General features: G+C 38.9%; 1 protein-coding gene, 1 non-coding gene and 1 pseudogene across 6 annotated transcripts in view; 1 reads left to right on the top strand and 2 right to left on the bottom strand.

Moving 5' to 3' along the window:
- Ccar1 (cell division cycle and apoptosis regulator 1) overlaps positions 1-19,396 on the bottom strand; it is a 48,844-nt gene that overhangs the window by 13,428 nt on the left and 16,020 nt on the right. For 4 of the 5 annotated variants that reach the window (XM_021173826.2, XM_021173827.2, XM_021173828.2 and 1 more), the window contains exons 9-16: positions 14,922-15,051; positions 13,998-14,159; positions 10,001-10,226; positions 9,407-9,520; positions 8,735-8,901; positions 7,791-8,001; positions 6,906-6,989; positions 3,633-3,818 (exon numbers count right to left, since the gene is read on the bottom strand). In XM_021173826.2, the coding sequence (XP_021029485.1) occupies positions 3,633-3,818; positions 6,906-6,989; positions 7,791-8,001; positions 8,735-8,901; positions 9,407-9,520; positions 10,001-10,226; positions 13,998-14,159; positions 14,922-15,051 (1,280 nt within the window). The remainder of the gene's footprint in view (positions 1-3,632; positions 3,819-6,905; positions 6,990-7,790; positions 8,002-8,734; positions 8,902-9,406; positions 9,521-10,000; positions 10,227-13,997; positions 14,160-14,921; positions 15,052-19,396) is intronic. The other variant, XM_029482504.1, reaches the window with a different exon arrangement.
- Positions 4,367-5,556, top strand: LOC110303382 (annotated as a pseudogene).
- Positions 9,050-9,114, bottom strand: LOC115032260. The gene has a single exon (XR_003837906.1). It is a non-coding gene; the product is annotated as a small nucleolar RNA SNORD98 (small nucleolar RNA).

A 19,396-nucleotide genomic window follows, 5' to 3' on the forward strand; every position in this document is an offset into this window, starting at 1 on the left:
CATGGTGGCTCACAACCATCCGTAATGAGATCTGGTGCCCTCTTCTGGAGTGTCTGAAGACAGCTACAGTGTACTTACATATAATAAATAAATCTTAAAAAAAAAAAAAAAAAAAAAAAGAACATGTATATCAAAAATTACTCTATCTAATATATATATAAATACATAACACATCTAATATTGTATATGTATAACATATCGAATATCTATATCAATTATGTAGATTAGATATGATCATGGTGGTGGTTCATGACTATAATCCCAACACTTCGTGGCACAGACAAAATCTTGAGTTCCAGCCAACCCAGCCACAGATCAACTGAGTATCAGGCTAGTTTCTGCTACTGGGTGAGAAATCAAACTCAAAGTCTGACTTCTTACAAATTATATTAGCCATAATGGTTAAAAACAGAGACAGTTAGTTATCTTTTATGGCTCCTAACTCTTTGCCATTTCCTTTCTTTCTTTCTTTCCTTTTTTTTGGTTTTTCGAGACAGGGTTTCTCTTTATAGCTCTGGCTGTCCTGGAGCTCACTTTGTAGACCACCAGGCTGGCCTCGAACTCAGAAATCCGCCTGCCTCTGCTTCCCGAGTGCTGCTTATCTAAGGGTACAGGAACACATACATGGGGGTCAGAGGATAGGTAACTGTTTCTTTTCTTCCATCATGGGTCCTAGAGATTGGACTGCTGTTGTCAATGAACACATCTGTCTTCTAAAACATAACTTCACTAAAGGATGTCAAGTCATCCTGGGGAAACAGTTTGTCCCTGAGCTAGGATAGGGACATCTATTCTGCTATAAAGTAGTCACATAAGCTAAAAAGATTCAGGCCCTTGTCAGCTCTCTAACAGTATCATCCAAAAATATTTATAACCCAGGGAAGAAAGAGAGAAACCACAAACCCATGAACTGCCTAGCAACAAAGGAAGCTTCCTGCTATCACTGAGGGAAACCTGCATCCCTAGAAATGTCCTCAGAAGTTCCAGGATCAGCAGGCCCAGTTTATAGTCTGCTAAAGCAGAATTCTCTTCCCTTTATAACCAAACTTGGTGTTACTGAGAAAGAAGAAAGCAACAAATCCTCTAGGTTTACTCACTTGTAACTGAGTTATTAAAGTAAAAAAGCAGCCAGGCCACCCTGGTTGGTCTACATTCAGAGTGAGTTCTAAGGACAGCAAGAGCTATAGACAGATCCTGTCTATAAACAAGCAAGCAAACAACTAAGCAACCATGCTAACACATGTGTGTGATCCCAGCACATGAAGGGTCGGAGACAGGAGGATCATAAGGACAGCCAGAGTCACATCAATAATACCATTTATCACAAAGTAAATTAAAAGTAGAGCAGGGCAGAGAGACAGCCTAAGTGAGGAAAGGGCCTTGCTGCCAACCCCGATGACCAAAGTTTGATCCCCCAGGTCCCCAGGGTAGACGAAAATCAACTCCAGTTATTATCCTCTGACCTCTGGGTAAGCCCAACGGACGGCAGTTTCAATTCCATGCAGAATAAAGAAATACAAGAGTTTTTATAAAAAGAAAAATGACTAATTTTGGAGGGCACTTTACAGCAGGTACCACCTCTGCAGTAGAAAATCTAACAATTGTCTGTAACTTTTTAAAAAGACTTCAAAAGCCATTGAAAAACCCATGGTGAAAAGCACTTGCCACCGAAGCCTAAAGACTTAAGTTAGTATCCTTTGCCCACATCTTACCCCTTATCCCAAGGTTACAAAGAGCCAAACTGTAAAGTTTCCTGACTTTACACACGCACAGGAATAACTTAGAAACAACAAGCAAACAAAAAGCCCACAAGCAGCAGCAATTTTGCGCTGGAAAGACGGCTGGCTCAGCAGTTAACTGGTCAAGGAGACCCAGATGGGTTTCTCCACCCCACATGGTGACTCCCAACCATCTCTAATTCCTCCAGGGTCCTTTCTCATCTCTGGGACAACAAACACACATATGTGCAACAAAAACACTCATCTGAATAAAAATAAACCTTGCCCCCAGCCCAGCCTTTGTATAATTCTACAGCTATCTGGATGGGAATGTCAACTAAAAAGGAAACAAGTATGTCATGTCTAGTACACTCCTTCACGCTGTGAGAGCATCTACACTTCTTTTGTATTTCACTAACTGCATAGACTTTTTTTTTAAGGCAGGCTACTTTGTAACTATTTATCCTTTGTTTTTTCTTTTTTAATTTAATTTTATGTGTACCAGTGTTTGGCCTGTATGTCCAACAGTTAACTACATGTCCAGTGCTCTTTGAGGTGGAGAGGACAGCAGATCCTGTAATGAGTAGAGGAGGCCCTAAGTGAATATATATTTTTGACATGAGCAAGGCCTGTCAAAGACTGAGACCAGTTGGCCTATGGGAAATCAGACAAATCAGACTCATAAGGGCCAGGCATGCTCAAGTAGGGTGGCGAAGCTTTCTCTCCTTGGGAGTTCATTAATGAGTGTTTATGGATGACTGATCAGCATGTGCAAAGACTAGCAACTAATGATTCCTTCTTCTGGGACTGGTAAGCTACAGATCTCCTACCAGATTAGCCAAATTCTCTTCCTGTGCTGTATGTAATTAATAACCATAAGGTTCCAGTTAGAAGACCCCATGTGATTGTAGGTTTTTTTTNTTTTTTTTTTTTTGGTTTTTCGAGACAGGGTTTCTCTGTATAGCCCTGGCTGTCCTGGAACTCACTCTGTAGACCAGGCTGGCCTCGAACTCAGAAATCCGCCTGCCTCTGCCTCCCGAGTGCTGGGATTAAAGGCGTGCACCACCACGCCCGGCTGTAGGTTCTTTTGTATACATATATGTCCTTAATTCCCTTGCAATTGCTAACCAGGGTTCCTTAGACTAAAGTCATAGAATATGCAGCAGGGTGCCCTGGAACTGGAGTTAGGGATAATCAATGACCCATCATATTGGTGCCGGGAATTGAGCCTACCTCCTGTGCTAACAGAAAATACTCTTAATCACTGAGCTATCCCTCCAATCCTCTGCCCACCCCTTCCACTTTTTGATAAGGAAAAGTCTCACAGTATCCCAGGTTGGTCTCAGTTCTAGGATCTTGTAGCTCAGAGTACTCAATTCAGACTGGCCTGAGCTTATAAAATAAGACATGTCTTAAAAAAAAAAGTTGCTCTTTCGCTCTCTCTTTTCTCCCCTCTCTTTGTCTTCTCTCCTCTCTCCTTTCTCTTTGTCTTCTCCTCTCCTCTCTCTGTCTCTCTAGCCTTTCCTCCCCCCACTCCCTTCTCTCCCCCTGCATTTCTATAAGAAAGCTCTTAAACCATTAAAAAAAAAGTTTGTATTTTACTTTATTTAAATTATAACTCAAGGGGCTGGGGTGAGATGGCTCAGAGGTTAGGAGCACTGACTGCTCTTCCAGAAGTCCTGAGTTCAATTCCCAGCAACCACATGGTGGCTCACAACCATCTGTAATGGGATCTGATGCCCTCTTCAGGTATGTCTGAAGACAGCAGTGTACTTATATATACTAAATACAAAAAAAAAAATCTTTTTAAAAATTTTAACTAAAAATTATACACATATAGTTTGAGTTACATCTTCCAAGAGCGCCCTCTAACACAACATTGGTAACATTCCAGTATGCAAATGGACTACATACCTCTTTATCATCCTCAGACTTCTTATCATCCTCATCTTCCTCTTCCTTTTCAGACTTCTCTAATTCCTTCTGCTCTTCTTTTTGTTCTTCTATTTTAAGCTGCTTTGTTAGGCGAGCTATTAACTGCGATTTTAGTCCTTTGGAACTGAGAGCTCGACTTTCTAATTCTTTTCGGAGATCGTTTACCTAAATATATGGAGCATAAAAACACAGAAGAAAAAAGTAGGACATTAAAAAGTATATACATATATATTTTTGTCTGTTTCTCAAAAGTTTCGAATTCAGGGCTGGAGAGATGGCTCAGTGGTTAAGAGCACTGACTGCTCTTCCAGAGGTCCTGAGTTCAAATCCCAGCAACCACATGGTGGCTCACAACCATCTGTAATGGGATCTGATGCCCTCTTCTGGTGTGTCTGAAGACAGCTACAGTGTAGTCATGAATAAAATAAATAATAATCCTTTTAAAAAAACATTTGTGAATTCAAGATTAGTGTGGTCCACACAGGGACATTATACATTAGTACAAGATTAGTGTGGTCCACACAGGGACATTATACATTAGTCCAAGATTAGTGTGGTCTACACAGGGGCTTCAGGCAATCCAGGGCTATATGCACTGGGACTCTATTTCACAAAGCCAAGTTCAGTGTTAAGAGACGCTGTCCACATTGCTTCTGAGAATGCAAAAGAATGCAAAGCCTGTTCTTGTGTGTGTGCACAAATGCACATTTGCCATGGCACAGGTGATGGTAAGAGGACAACCTTCCAGGAGCTAGTTCCTGCCTTTAGCAGGCTGTGGCAGGTCTATTGCTTAGGCTGCTCTCCTGGATGCCACCACACCTGGTGTTTCACTTGTGTTTCTGGAATCAGCCTCTACGTGTGAGGCGTGAACACCAGTGGATTTACCCATTGAATCATCTCCCTGACTCTTCCTTTGTACTAAGACAGCTGGTGGCCTAGGCTGCTCAAACTGGCTTATGTAGCAGAGCCAGATCTTGAACTCTCCAGATCGTTCTGTTTTCACCTCCCAAGTATTTCAATTACAGAACAAATCAGCAAACCTGGCTGTAAAACACGTTTTATTTTATTTTTATTTCTGAATATGTGTATATGTCTGTACACACGAGTGCATTGGCCCATTAAGGCCACAGGTATCAGGTCCACATGGAATTAAAGTTACAAGTAGCTGTGAGCATTCCCATGTGAATGCCTGGAACTCTAAAAAGGCAGTATCCAGTATCCACTCTTACGTACCTAGCCATCTCTTGAGGTCCCTAAACAAGTTTTAAAATGCTCAAAAACATTTAAGCCAGGTAAGATAGCAAGTATCCCAGTTTAAAAAATAACAGTGTAAGAATTTGTCTTAAAGGAAAGGGAAGAAATACATAATTTTTTTATATATGCATTTTGCCAAGTGCTACGACCACCCACCAAAACAGTAAAATAACTTAATGTTTAATAAAATAAATATTTTTTAACAAAACACAAAATCTATACTAACTAGAATGTGATGTTTAAAAATAATTACACTGTGTCTCTTTCCGCCATCTTGGCGCATGTGGAGGCCTGCTGGGAATGGGAACAGGACTTCTAAAAGCAAGTCTGTCTGGAAGTAAGGCTGTGGTGGGAGGCCATTTTTGCTGGCTACAAGCGAGGTCTCCGGAACCAAAGAGAGGCACAAGGCTCTTCTTAAAATTGAAGGTGTTTATGCCCGACATGAAACAGAGTTCTGCTTAGGCAAGAGATGTGCTTATGTGTATAAAGCAAGTGACTCCTGGAGGCAAACCAAACAAAACCAGAGCCATCTCGGGAAAAGTAACACCCAAGCAAACAGTGGAGTGGTTCCTGCCAAATTCTGAAGCAGACTCCCTGCAAAGGCATTGGACACAGAATCCACGTGATGCTGTGCCCACCCGGGATTTAAACTAATGAGAGTTAAATAAATAAAAGTGGATTTGTAAAAAAATTAAAAATAAAAAAATAATAATTACACTGGGCTGGGTATGGTGGCCATGCTTCTAAACCCAGCACTGGGAAGGCAGAAGCAGGTGGATCTTCAGAGGCAAGTGAAGTTTAAGGCTAACCAGATTTGCACAGCTAGACCAGAGTTACACAGGGAGACCCTGTCTCAAAACCATAGCCCTCACACAAATAAGCACTAGTGCAGATCTACTGCAGACACTCTCCCAGCTACCTGAATCAAGGATTTACAGTCTGTCTTTCCCAGTTTAGTAGTATGCTTGCCTACATTTTACTTTAAAATTTATTATAAAAATCAGATTTACCATTGGGTGTAGTGGCCTATACTTTTAATCCCAGCATGTGGGAGGCAGAGGCAGATGGATCTGAGTTTGAGGTCGTCCTAGTCTACAAAGCAAGTATTAGAACAGGAAGGACCACTACAGAGAAACCCTGAACTAAAAAAAAAAAAAAAAACATATAAAATAAATGAGATTTACCTTATGTTTGTTTGTTTGAAGACAGGATTTCTTCTGTGTAGTGCTGGCTGTTCTGGAACTAGCTCTGTTCACCAGGCTGGCCTAGAATTCCGAGATCTGACTGCCTCTGCATCCTAAGTGTTGGGATTAAAGGTGTGCACCACTAATGCCTACCTTTTTCCTATGTCTCTTCTATTCTCCTTAAATTTAGGCTATTTAGCCATAGAAGTTCTGTAGTTCTAGTCACTTCCCAAACCAGAAAACAGCACTATCAACATAGTTGTACTGGAGGCACTGAGACACTGCACCTGAACTACATAGGCTCTTTAATTTATATATGTACAAACACAAGACATCAGAGTTAAAGACAACCAGAAAACTTGACTTTGAATGTCCAAAACCCTTTTCATTTTATATTTATTCATTTATTTGTTTGATTTTTGAGACAAGGTTCTTTTTCAGTGTAGATCCCCTCTCCCCCAATCTGTCTTAAAACTAGCTCTGTAGACCTGAAACTCTGCCTGTTTCTGTCTCTCAAGTGCTAGGATTAAAGGTGTGTGCCACCATGCCCTACATGGCAGACCTTTTGCAGACAAGGTCTCCCTCTAAAGGCTAGGCAGGCCTAGAACTCACTCTCCTGAAATGCATGGCAATCCTCCTGCTGTTGCCCCCTAAATCCTGACACGACGGATATAAACCATCACGCCTATAAATCATCACATTACATTTCCCACTTCAAGTAATTATTTTCAGTCTCAATAAGTTTACTAATTTCTGTTCAGAAATTTAAAATTTTTACTTATCTAACGATATATATGTCTACATTTTCAGTTACCTTCATTGCCTTTGGATCAAGTTTAGACCAATGGGTAGGAGTGGCGATCTCTTTAACTTCACCATCATCCTTCTCTTCTTCATCCTAACATACAAAGTTGAGAACAACATTACTATTCTGAAACCTAAAAATACATAAGTAATTTATTTTTTAAAAGTCTGTTGCTGATCTGTGCAAGGTCACAATGTTTCAGATTGTCTTCTCCTAAAGTTATTATTTAGGCAAGTCCACATACATACATTCTACCACTTTTAACTGATCACAAAGACATCAGCCAATCAAAGCCAGATCTGTGAAACACAAAAGGGTGATAAATTACAACACAAAGGATATCGGGATACACAGACACTGCCGGTCTCCACTAACCACACAGTGTGTGATCTTGCCCCAATTTTCAAACCACCCAAAGACTGATTTAGGCAGACCTTTGAAATGTACCCAAGACGTTGCCACATAGCCTGAAATTTCAAAGCTCTCAGACTTGTGGTTGTCCAATTTCAAATATCCATGACTAGAACTGATGACCGTAAAAGAGAAAATTTTTATAATTTGAGAAAATGGCAAAATGTTTAAAATGGCTTAATACTGAATCTTGCTCAACAACTGGTGCCAGGTTCCAGCAAATAGACCTATGATAAAACAAACTTCTGTGCACTGTAAGCACAACTTCTGAGGTCTCAGCACTCTTAAATTTAAGCCAGCATAATAGACAGATTTTTATGAGAAAAGAAAATACAACTATACTGCTGAAAGCTGGATTACCAGTCGCTGTTACCAGTTATGTTCCTCCATGTGTGTCTGTTATGTAGTGTGTGGTGTGCACTTGTGCCTGTGTTCCTGTGCCTGTGAGAAGCGGAAATAGAAAAAGGGATTAGCGTTCAGTGCCTGTTCTCCATCAGCCTTCTTGCGTTCACCCTGAAGCTTCTCGACCAGCTGCTGCTTGTATCCTCGGGAGAGGGTTTCCCACTCTGAGCGGGTGGGAAGGCAATGCCAAACATCCGGGAAAAATAAAACCACTGTCTCCACATGAGCTGGAACTGTACGCCCCTTGTGGGTCTCCTCAGGGCGATGGTAGCGAATCTCTGCAAAACGGTACCTGTTGCAAGGGAAGAAGCATGTTGGAAAAAAAATTCTACAATACATTTTAAAGACCCTAGTTCACTTGTAGCACATCAAGTAAAGAAATTTTGCTGCAAGAACTTGAGGTTGGTCTAAAGAAAAAAAAATTATAGAAGCCATAGTTCCTCTTTTGGTACATTTGGATAATAGTTTATTGGTTAAAAGAATACATTTCCACAAAGAATTTTCTGATTTGTTTATAGAGCTACCCATATTTTATAGTATACCTGAAGAAGCTGGAAAGCTGTTCAGATTTCATGTGCTAAAAAAAGAATATTCTTAATTAAATTGTAAGAAAAACACTAAAATACACAGGACAAATAAGCCTCAAGAGAAAATATGGCTGAACAAAAATAATCAGCAACTACATCACTTTATAACACAGGAATTATAATGAAATGAAGTTCTCTCTGGACGATCTTCTCCAGCTATACATGAAATGAAAAGTATTTTCAACATACATCCGATTTCCAAAGTACAGCATAATGAAAACATTTAAATTTTCAGTGTATTTTGATTAGTTCTTAAAGCCCCTTCCCCCAAACATTTTGGCACCAAACAAACTTTTGCTACAAATGGGGATTTTTCCTCTGAGATTTCCTGCATGACCAGTGTTGATAAAATAAGGAAAGGGGAAAGGCTGATTGACAAGAACAGCTACATAAACTATTAGAAGACCATTCCTAATCGAGAAATGAACTGGTACTTACCACTGTGTGCATACACTTAGATCAATGCCTGTCAGAGCCTTACAACAACGAATGGCAGTCTTAATCAACACAGAGGGATCTTTTTCTGGGTTTGGTCCATCCAACGAAGGAGACCAGTGGCCTCCAATGGCCATGGCTTCATCCTTGCCTTTCATTCCCACTAGAAACTAATTCAAAACAAAGAATCATTTATATATTTATATATATATATATATAACACAGCCCATCAAATTATAATAGATACTTAGAAAATCAGGAAGGTACAAACCTTCCCAATACCACTTTCACTACCTCTGATATCTGTCAGTCAAGGAAGAGTTCAGTTCATCATGTTCCACACTGCATTTCAGCAATGGAATAGGATTTACACATCATAACTCATCCTCTAAAATACTCCATCAGCTAAGTTCTTTTAAAGAAGCAAGCTATGAGTAAATACAAACTTCAAAAGCATCCAGAAGATTTTATTAGGCTGTAAGTATACATGATCAAATTCATAGCTCAACAAGAAACAGGTGAATAAAATACAGCCACATCCTATAACAGGAAAAGCATCTTTAGTTAAATAAAAGTAGACATAATATTATGCAACTAAATTGTTTTGAGTATTTTGTAAACACATTAAGAACTACAATAAGTAAATACACAATCAAAATAAACATTTTGTTTTACCTTAACAAGTCTAGCAGGATGCTGAAAACCATCACGAAGATCTTGTGGGTCTTCAGCAAGAGCACATGACTTATGATACAAGTCTTCCATACTAGGGCTAGCCATCAGCATTACCTATTATAGTCAAATAATTCAATCCTGTCAAAAGTCTAAAGTAATGTAAAAAAAATGAGTACTACTAACATTACATACTTTTTTCCTAAAAAATGGAATGTAAAATGCTACAGAAAAATACAGTATTAGATGCCTCATTAGCTAATTGCCAGAAGCAATTTTCAGATCAATCTTTTAAAGCAGAAGCAAACTCATTAAGCAGTATGCCGAAAGCTACCTAGGAGGAATGTTTAGCACACTGATCAGAATTAAGTTTTATCCAGGTCTATAGGAAGTCATATGACCCACAACATTAACTTGTTAATATTTTTTAAGTTAAAATGACAAAAATAGCCATTGTTTATAGATTAAAATTAAGACAGGAGTTAAAATAAAATTGTTAAATAGCTAAGACAAAATCAGGCAATTTGAGTCTTTTATCTAGCAACCATTTCCAAAGGATAGCTCTAAATGCTATGATATTCACAGTGGAATACAAACCTTTGCACTGTACAGGTGGTCAGCATCAGGTGGATCAAGAACAGCCATATTTTTTTCTAAGGACTCTACTTCTCGGTGCATCACATAAAAATTGCAGTAATTTCCCAGTTGAAATGGTCTTGACAAAGGGAAAGCATCCACCCATGTAAACTGAGCATCAAAAAAGTCACTAGGAATATATAAGTTCTGATAACGGCGCCTTAGTTCCATCATGTCACAACTGGGACTGAAAAGCAGACACAGATAGTGAATAAACAGCCTTCAGACAAAGGCTATGCATGTACTCACACACTTCCAAAGCTACATACAACTTGACAGTAAAACCCAACAGATTCAACAGATTCAAGTCTGCACTGCTGAATAAATTATATCTAACTGTCATTCTTACCTCTGTAGTTTTTTGTGTATAGCTTCTAACTCCTTAGGAGAAAACCCTTTGAAATTAACTACAAACCCAACTCAAGAGAACACCTCGAAATGTTTTTCTCCCTTGGCTGGAAGTATGTATACTTAAAAAAATATATATATTACAGTTTATGAAACAAACTGTAGACAAAGAAGTGATGCCAAGCACTGAGTATTTGAATGACTTCCTCACATTTATGCTACATAGAAAAATACAATTTTATTATATGGTAAGAGCCTAGATTCAACACACTTAAATTTAAAAATTCCTAAGAGACAGGTGTGATGGCATATAAATCCAAGCACTCCAGAGATAGAGGCAGGAAGAAGTCTTTGAGTTCAAGGCAAATTCAGGTGAAAGCAAAATTCAAATTAGCTCTAGATTATCTTTAACTTCAACACTTCAACATGAAGATTTATATCTATGTGGACATGTTTCTTCCTTTTTAAAAATGTGTCTGTCTGTCTGTCTGTTGTGCTCCAGGATGAACTCACAGTGCCCAAGGAGAAGGTCAGAAGAGGGCATCACCGCCGGGAGGGAATAGTTCTAGTGGTTAGAACTAGAATAGCTCCTATTGGCACATAGATTTGAATGTTTGGACTGCAGCTAGTGGGACTGTTTGCAGAGGATTAGAAGGTGTGCTCTTGTTGGAGGAGGTCTATCACTGGGGGTGGGCTTTGAGGTTCCAAAGGCACATGATATTTCCAATTAACTATCCCTGCTTTGTGCTTGTGGATAAGTCACTTCTACAGAGCAATGCCTGCCTGCTGGCTGCCATGATGATCATAGAGGATACCATAGGATCCTCTGGAATTATAAGCCCCAAATTAAATACATTCTTTATAAGTTGTGGTGATGTTTCTTCTCTGCAATAGAAAAATAATTAAAACCCTGTGGTGGTGGCACACAGTTTTCATCCCAGCACCCAGGAGGCTGAGACAGGCAGATCTGAGTTTGAAGCCAGCCTGGTCTACAGAGCAAGTTCCAGGACAGCCAAGGCTACACAGAGAAACCCCGTCTTGAAAAACCAAAAAGAGAGACCACCATCACTTTCCTACCAAAATAAGAACAGAGGGTATGTACACATCAACCATTTGCTGCCACAGATCTAATACCACTGCCCATGAAACTGTACTGTGAGAGGGACGGAAATATGCAAACTATATCAAAGTTTTTTGCTTTTGACATCTGTAAGTCTTGTCTATCTATGTGCACCATGTGCACACAGGACAGGAAAAGGGTACAGGGCTCCTGAAACAGGATATGAGAAATTCAATGTGGGTCCTGGGAACTGAATCCAGTCTCTCTGGAAGAGCAGCCAGTGCTCTTAACCACTGAGCCATCTCTCCAGCCCCCTGGAAATTTATAAAAGAATAATGAAATAAAATTTGGAAAGTCCAACTTGTAAAGAGCTAGGCAGCTATTCCATCAGCAACTTTTCAGAGAAAAACACTTAATTTTATCCACAGATAGATAGAATAAAGGTTTCTCCACGTAGCAATACTTTGAAGGCTGGGAACTGTTTTTGGTTCCCTTCAGGTTTCTCTGAAATATTATAACTATATACTTAAGTATAAACACAGTACACTAATATATACATTTTATATGGCTATACAAATGTGGCCTGTGTTGAGTTTACTATTGTTTGTTTATAATGTGTTTTTATACAGGCAGCTAAATAATTTTTTGTGTATGTCTCTATTTTTGAAATATATTTTTTAACCTGATGTTACAGGCTTTTTTCTAATTTAACAAGGCTATTCAATTATCCCTTTAATATTAAAAAACAGAAACAAAACAACCCACTAATGCCAGGCGATGGTGGTGCACGCCTTTAATCCCAGCATTTGGGAGGCAGAGGCAAACGGATTTCTGAGTTCAAGGCCAGCCTGGTCTACAAAGTGAGTTCCAAGACAGCCAGGGCTACACAGAGAAACCCTGTCTCAAAAACAAACAAACAAACAAACAAACCCACTAATATAACCTAAGAATACTTGCTGATTGACAAAACTATATAATATAGCATCGCAAGATAAAGTTTTCTGTCAAGTAGCAAATACTAGTGTCTTTTTTTCTTTTTTTTTTTTTTAAATTATAAAATGAAGTTTATTTGGGGTGAGAAGGGAGTGGAAGCAGAGAAAGAAAGGGGACAAAGAAGGGCAAGAGAGGAAGAGGCCAGACGGGGAACAGGTGAAGAGGTGGGGGGAACAGAGACAGAGGGGGAAGAAGGGGAGAAGGGGCAAATACTAGTTTCTTAATGGAGAACTTAATTTACAGAAAATACAACATTTAACAGGCTAGTTTCATGAATATTCTTATTGTTTTTTAAAATGTAGAAATATGCTCAGGACACAGAAAAAAACAGCTATTTGTACAAACACTACACAGTCTTAAAATTGTTTTTCCAATTCTACTGTAAATCTGGGCTTTTTTCATTTAGATTTTTGTATATATTCTTTTTCTTAAAAGATTTATTTATTATATGTAAGTACACTGTAGCTGTCTTCAGACACACACCAGACCAGAAGAGGGCGTCAGATTTCATTACAGATGGTTGTAAGCCACCATGTGGTTGCTGGGATCTGAACTCAAGACCTTCGAAAGAGCTGAGCCAGCTCTCTAGCCTGCATTTAGATTTTTAACACAGGGTCTCTCTATGTAGTGCTGGTTGTTCTACAACTTGATATGCAGGGCCACCTGGTTTCCGACTCACAGAGATACCCAACTCTGCCTACCAAGTTCTGTTATAAAAGGCATGTTCCACCACATCTGTCTCATTTCTTTATTCTACATGTTAATCTATCATCAGTGTGCCACACTGTTCACCACCACCAAGAATTACAGAGGATCTGTAACTGTTATATAATAGGTTCAGTGCTGTACACATTTAACTCAACTTCATAGTAATTCTGTAAATTAGCATGAGGCTTTATATGAAGCTAAGACATTTACTAAAGACACAGACATACAAATCACAGAAGTACATCGAGGTCAATGTTTCTATATCTCACTCTCCTGCCAGTTAATCTTAAAACAAAAGTATTAGTGCTCAATATAACAGCAAATTTAAAGTTATCAGTAAATCCTGATTCTAAATGACTCTAAGGAAAATTTTCATTACAAAGGAAAGTTCTCTAGAAGTTTGCTTATTTGCTTATTGGTTAGTTGGTTTGGGTACTGGAATTGAACCTACAACTCTTGTCCAGGGCTATATCCTAAACCAATAGGTCCTTCTTTTAAGTAGCTGCTAACCTAAATGTGTAATCAAAAATAATTCTCCTATTTTCTCAAATCTATGTATCACTAGGGGGTATGCATCCGATGTTTCCCTTATTTGATCACTGGTAGTCAGATAGAAGTTCTGAGCATAATAAGACAAATAAAGAGATATTTGTTAAAAAAAAAATTCTTCTTATACAAGGAACAAAATTCCAAATTCAAACTGCATTTCCACCCTCACATAAATAGCTCAAACTGTTACTAAGTAACTTTAAAAGGAAAAAACAATTGCACTCATATTGTATACAAAACTATACAAAACTCTAGCACTAATAATGAAATTTAAAAGACACAAAACATGGAAAAACTTACCAATCTAAAGAAAACTTTGAAAACTGCACTGTGTACCGTGGAACGACACGACGGACTCTCCGAGGGGAGCGCTCTCTTTCTCTCCGGGGTGACCTCTCCCGGGAACGTTTCCTCTGAGGTGATCTTTCTCTAGATCTGCGTCTTTCTCTGTCCCTTTCACGACTTAAAGCAAGGATTTCTAAAATTAATCTGGGCCATCAGAGTGGCTCCACAGGTACAGGTGCTGCTACCAAGGGTGACAACCTGAGCCTCATTCCCAGAACCCACATAGCTGGAGAGAACAGACCCCTCCAAGTTTGCCTCTGGCCTTCACATATACAATATGGCATGGATACAAACACAAATTAAATAAATGAGTAAAACGTGTTAATATTCACTGATATTATAAAATGGTTCTTGCCAGGCATAGTGATGTACATTTTTAATCAAAGCACGCAGGACAGACAGGCAAGTCCATCTAGTAGATACAAGGTGGTCCAAGCTTATGTAGTTAGACATAAAAAGTAAATAGTTCTTTTAACTCTTTCTTTCCTTTGTTTATTTTTGACAGACTTTGTGTGTGTATGTGTGCGTGTACATATATATGTATGTATGTATGTATATATATATATATATATATATATATATACACACACATATATATACATATACTTATGTATATATATGTACACGCACACACACACACACCGGGCTGGATCAGAACAACTTCTGATTCTGATTTATTTTTTATTTTATGTATCTGAGTGTTTTGTCTGTGTGTCTGTGCGTGCCTAAGAAAGGCAGAGGAGAGCATCACAAAACCCAGAATTGGTGTGACAGATGGTTATCTGCTACCAATGGGTGCTGGGAAGTAAACCTGGGTCCTCGGAGGTGCTCTTACCTCTAAGCTGTTTTTCCAGCCCACCACAATGCCTTCAAACATACCTTCGGTCATCTTTTCTATTAGGTACTTGATCCCCTCTGTCGTTTCTTCCTGAAAATCGTGATGGTGGATCTAATCTCCGTGCAGGTTGTGGTTGTGACACTATTCGGACAGGAGGCTGCAATAAACCAGCTTTAAAAACCGCAAAAGAAAAAACAAGAAAATCTGTTAAACTAAGCTCAAAAAACATTGCACAACTAAGTAACATAAATATGAACAAGTAGGATTCACCTAAGTTTATTTTTTCCAAATTAACAAAATACAGTTATTTTTTTAAAAGAGAAGGATTGTTTGGAGATTTCTTCCTGGTAATAAAAACTAAAATTTCCATTTTAAAATAGTATATCTATTCTTCCACAGGATAATAAGAGTGAACCTCTTTGGTACAATGGAAGCAAAATAGAGAACAATCTGTATTTAAAAAGTATAATGTGTATTAAAGTTGTTCTCTGCCAGTTTAATAGTTTATGCCTTTAATCTCAGAGAGACAGAAATAGGTAGATCTCTGTAAATTCAAATCCAGTCTGATCTATATAATAAGCTACAGGACAGCCAAGGCTCCAATCTGAGATTCTGTCTCAAGTTAAAAAATAAAATTAACAGTAGAATTCTAATGAAATTCTCTTACAAAATTGCTTTTGGCTGCTAAGTCTAGAACCATCGATAATAACTGTCATCAATCAGTGGAAAGGGGAGGAAGACCAAAAGCTTGCTGGTCTTGTGTCATTACAACTAGAGTGAGTGTGTGTGTGTATGTGTGTGTGTAGAGGTGCCCATGGAGGCCAGAAGGAGGTACACTGGAACCAGCATGTAATGCTAGGAACCAAGACCAGGTCCTCTGCAAGAACAACTGCTTCTAACTGCTGATTCATCTTTCTCTAGTCCTGTTTTGTTTTTGTCTCTTTGACAAGGTTTCTCTGTGTAGCCCTGGCTGTCCTGGAACTCACTCTGCAGACCAGGCTGGCCTTGAACTCAGAAATCTGCCTGCCTCTGCCTCCCGAGTGCTGGGATTAAAGGCGGGTGCCACCACCAGCCCAGCTGTTTTTGTTTCTTTTTACATGAGGTCTTACTATGCATGCCTGGATAGCATCAATGTCATGGAGATCTGCCAGCCTCTGCTTCCTAAGTGCTGGGATTAGGTATGTACACCACCACCCAGCTTCTTTCTTTTTAATATCAGTGGTACCCCAGGAACATATAGAAGATATAGTAAAGTCTTAACTTCATCACTCTTATGGGGTAGCTTGTTAAAGAAAGAAGTACACAAAGGGCTGAGCATATAGTTCAGTGGTAGAGTGCTTGTCTAGTATCCATATGGCCCTGATGCTGGTACCCAGGACTACCATTCTCTACAGTATCCTCTACCCCACTAAACTCAGCAGCAATTGCAAAAATCGATTGAGTATAAAATGATCAACACCTTAAAACGCAAGAGGGCACCATGATAAGGAAAAAGAACAGGAAGAAGGAAAAAGAATCTCACTGCCAACACAGGAGAAGACTAACACAGAAACGCCCTATTCTAGAATTAGTAAAAGAGTCTATACCCGAAAAAATAATAACAGGTATTCATTGACAGAGAAAATGTACATAATTTTTTAACAAAATAGAATCGCCTAAAGGAAGTTGGCAAGCATGTTTTGCAAATGACCAAGTCACAGATACTCAAGAGGTAGAGGTGTTTGTGTGTATGTGTGTGTGTGTGTGTGTGTGTGTGTGTGTGTGTGAGAGAGAGAGAGAGAGAGAGAGAGAGAGAGAGAGAGAGCGAGCAAGAGAGAGCAAGAGAGCGCGCTTTTAAAATGTAAACTCTATTTTTATCTTAAGCAAACTATGGGCTCAAATTCAAGCCTACAATTTGCCAACACCTGATATATACACACTAAATCAATGAGTATTATGGAATAAGATAGGCAAAGAATATTAAAATACCATTGGGGTAGGAGCTAGAGAAAGTACCCAAGGAGCTAAAGGGATCTGCAACCCTATATAGGTGGAACAACATTATGAACTAACCAGTACCCCGGAGCTCTTGACTCTAGCTGCATATGTATCAAAAGATGGCCTAGTCGGCCGACAATGGAAAGAGAGGCCCATTGGACACGCAAACTTTATATGCCCCAGTACAGGGGAACACCAGGGCCAAAAAAAATGGGAATGGGTGGGTAGGGAAGTGGGGGGGAGGGTATGGGGGACTTTTGGGATAGCTTTGGAAATGTAAATGAGGAAAATACCTAATTAAAAAAAAATACCATTGGGGTATTATGGATTTACAGGAAGAAAAAGGATTCAGTTAAACCAGAGAAATCTATGGCTATTGATAATAATCAAATCCAGGATCAGTAACACTGGAGAACTGAAAACATCTAACATAACAACTCAGCATAAATTACAAAGCACTGGCCATAACCAATTCTAGCCAAAGCATTTAGCCTTACCCCTCAATTTCTAAGACAAAGGAACAAAGTAAAAATCACACAAAGAATCAAAACAAAACAACATTCCAAAAGAATACCTAAGAGGTATTGAAGAAATTCAAAATAAATAAATATAAATTTAAAATTGGGGCTGGTGAGATGGCTCAGTGGGTAAGAGCACCCGACTGCTCTTCCAGAGGTCCAGAGTTCAAATCCCAGCAACCACATGGTGGCTCACAACCATCCGTAACGAGATCTGGCGCCCTCTTCTGGAGTGTCTGAGGACAGCTACAGTGTACTTACATATATATAATAAATAAATCTTAAAAAAAAAAAAAAAATTTAAAATTGAGCTTCTGCATATGAGAAAAATCATACAATATTTGTTGTTTTGAATCTTTGCACATTTTCCATGGCATATGATTTGTGATTGATCAGTTATTTATTTCTTATACCATGATTTCATTTTTCCTTTATGGTTGTATAAACTTATATTACAAATGTATCTATCTATCTATATGTGTGTGTATGTATATATATATATACACATATATATGTATATATATACACACATGCTACATTTTTACGTGTTTGTTGGTGAGCATTATTGCCTATGACTTGTGAGTAGTGTAGCTATAAACATGGGTGTGTACATAGAGTGGTATAAGTGGATCATATGAAAGTTCATTAGGGGCTGGTTAGATGGCTCAGTGGGTAAGAGCACCCGACTGCTCTTCTGAAGGTCCAGAGTTCAACTCCCAGCAACCACATGGTGGCTCACAACCATCCGTAACGAGATCTGGCTCCCTCTTCTGGAGTGTCTGAAGACAGCTACAGTGTACTTACATATAATAAATAAATAAATCTTTAAAAAAAAAAAAAAAGAAAGTTCATTAGATTTATTTTTGTTTTATGTCTGTGCAACATGTGCCTTAGAGGCCATAGGAAGGTATTGGATCTCCTAGAACTGGAGTTACAGATGTGAGCTGCCTTATGAGTGCTAGGAATTGAAATTGAGTCCTGGAAGCCTGTGGTGCTGTTAACTGCTAATCCATCTCCCCAGCTCCCTAGTTATTATTCATTTTAGTTATTTAAGTTTTAAAAAATGCATGAGTGCTATGTATGTATGTTTGTTTGCATGCCAGAAAAGGGCATCAGATCCCTTTATAGATGGTCATGGGCCACCGTGTGGTTGCTGAGAATTGAACTCAGGACCTCTGGAAGCGCAGCCAGTGCTCTCCACCATGAGCTGTCTCGCCTGCTCCCTCTGTACTGTTTGTACTGAGTGTAGACATATTTGCCAATAGTGCACATGTGCAGGTCAGAGGATAACTTTGCAGAAGAGTTTTTATTTTTCTCGTACCTTTTTAAGGTTCTAGTAGCTTGTGTGTCTAGTAGGCCACCCACTTGCTGAGTCATGTCACTTGCCCTATGATGCCCCATGGTTTTTATTGTTGTTTACCTTTTGTTATTTAAGATGGGTTTCATATCACCCAGGCTGGCCTTGAATTTACTTTGTAGCCAAGCATAATTTTGAATTCTAGATCCTTCTGCCTCTACTTCTCCAATGGCTGGGATTATAGGCATGTGCTTCTGCACCAGATTTTTTAAATTTATATTTATTTATTTTGAATTTCTTCAATACCTCTTAGGTATTCTTTTGGAATGTTGTTTTGTTTTGATTCTTTGTGTGATTTTTACTTTGTTCCTTTGTCTTAGAAATTGAGGGGTATTGTTTATATTGTATATAACAAAAGTATAAAAGATTGAGAGGAGAAAAAGGGAACTGTACTGAAGATCTGACAATGAAATCCATTAAGTAGGACATCAGAAAGCAGGACTGAAAGAATCATCTAGTGGTTGGGGGAGACTTCACAGAGGGCAGCTGGAAGAGCATGAGAATAATGTATGACACTTATGTATGTTGAGGCAGTGATGGTGTCCATGTTATGAGTATACACTCCAAACATTAGAAAACAAAAAGAAAAACCACTCCAGGTTGCACTGGTTAGCGTTCTTGTCAATTATCATCTTGGAAGAGGGGACTGCAGCGTCTTTAGCCA

This window comes from Mus caroli, chromosome 10 (genome assembly GCF_900094665.2).
Source record: "Mus caroli chromosome 10, CAROLI_EIJ_v1.1, whole genome shotgun sequence".
NCBI classification, from domain to species: Eukaryota; Metazoa; Chordata; class Mammalia; order Rodentia; family Muridae; genus Mus; species Mus caroli.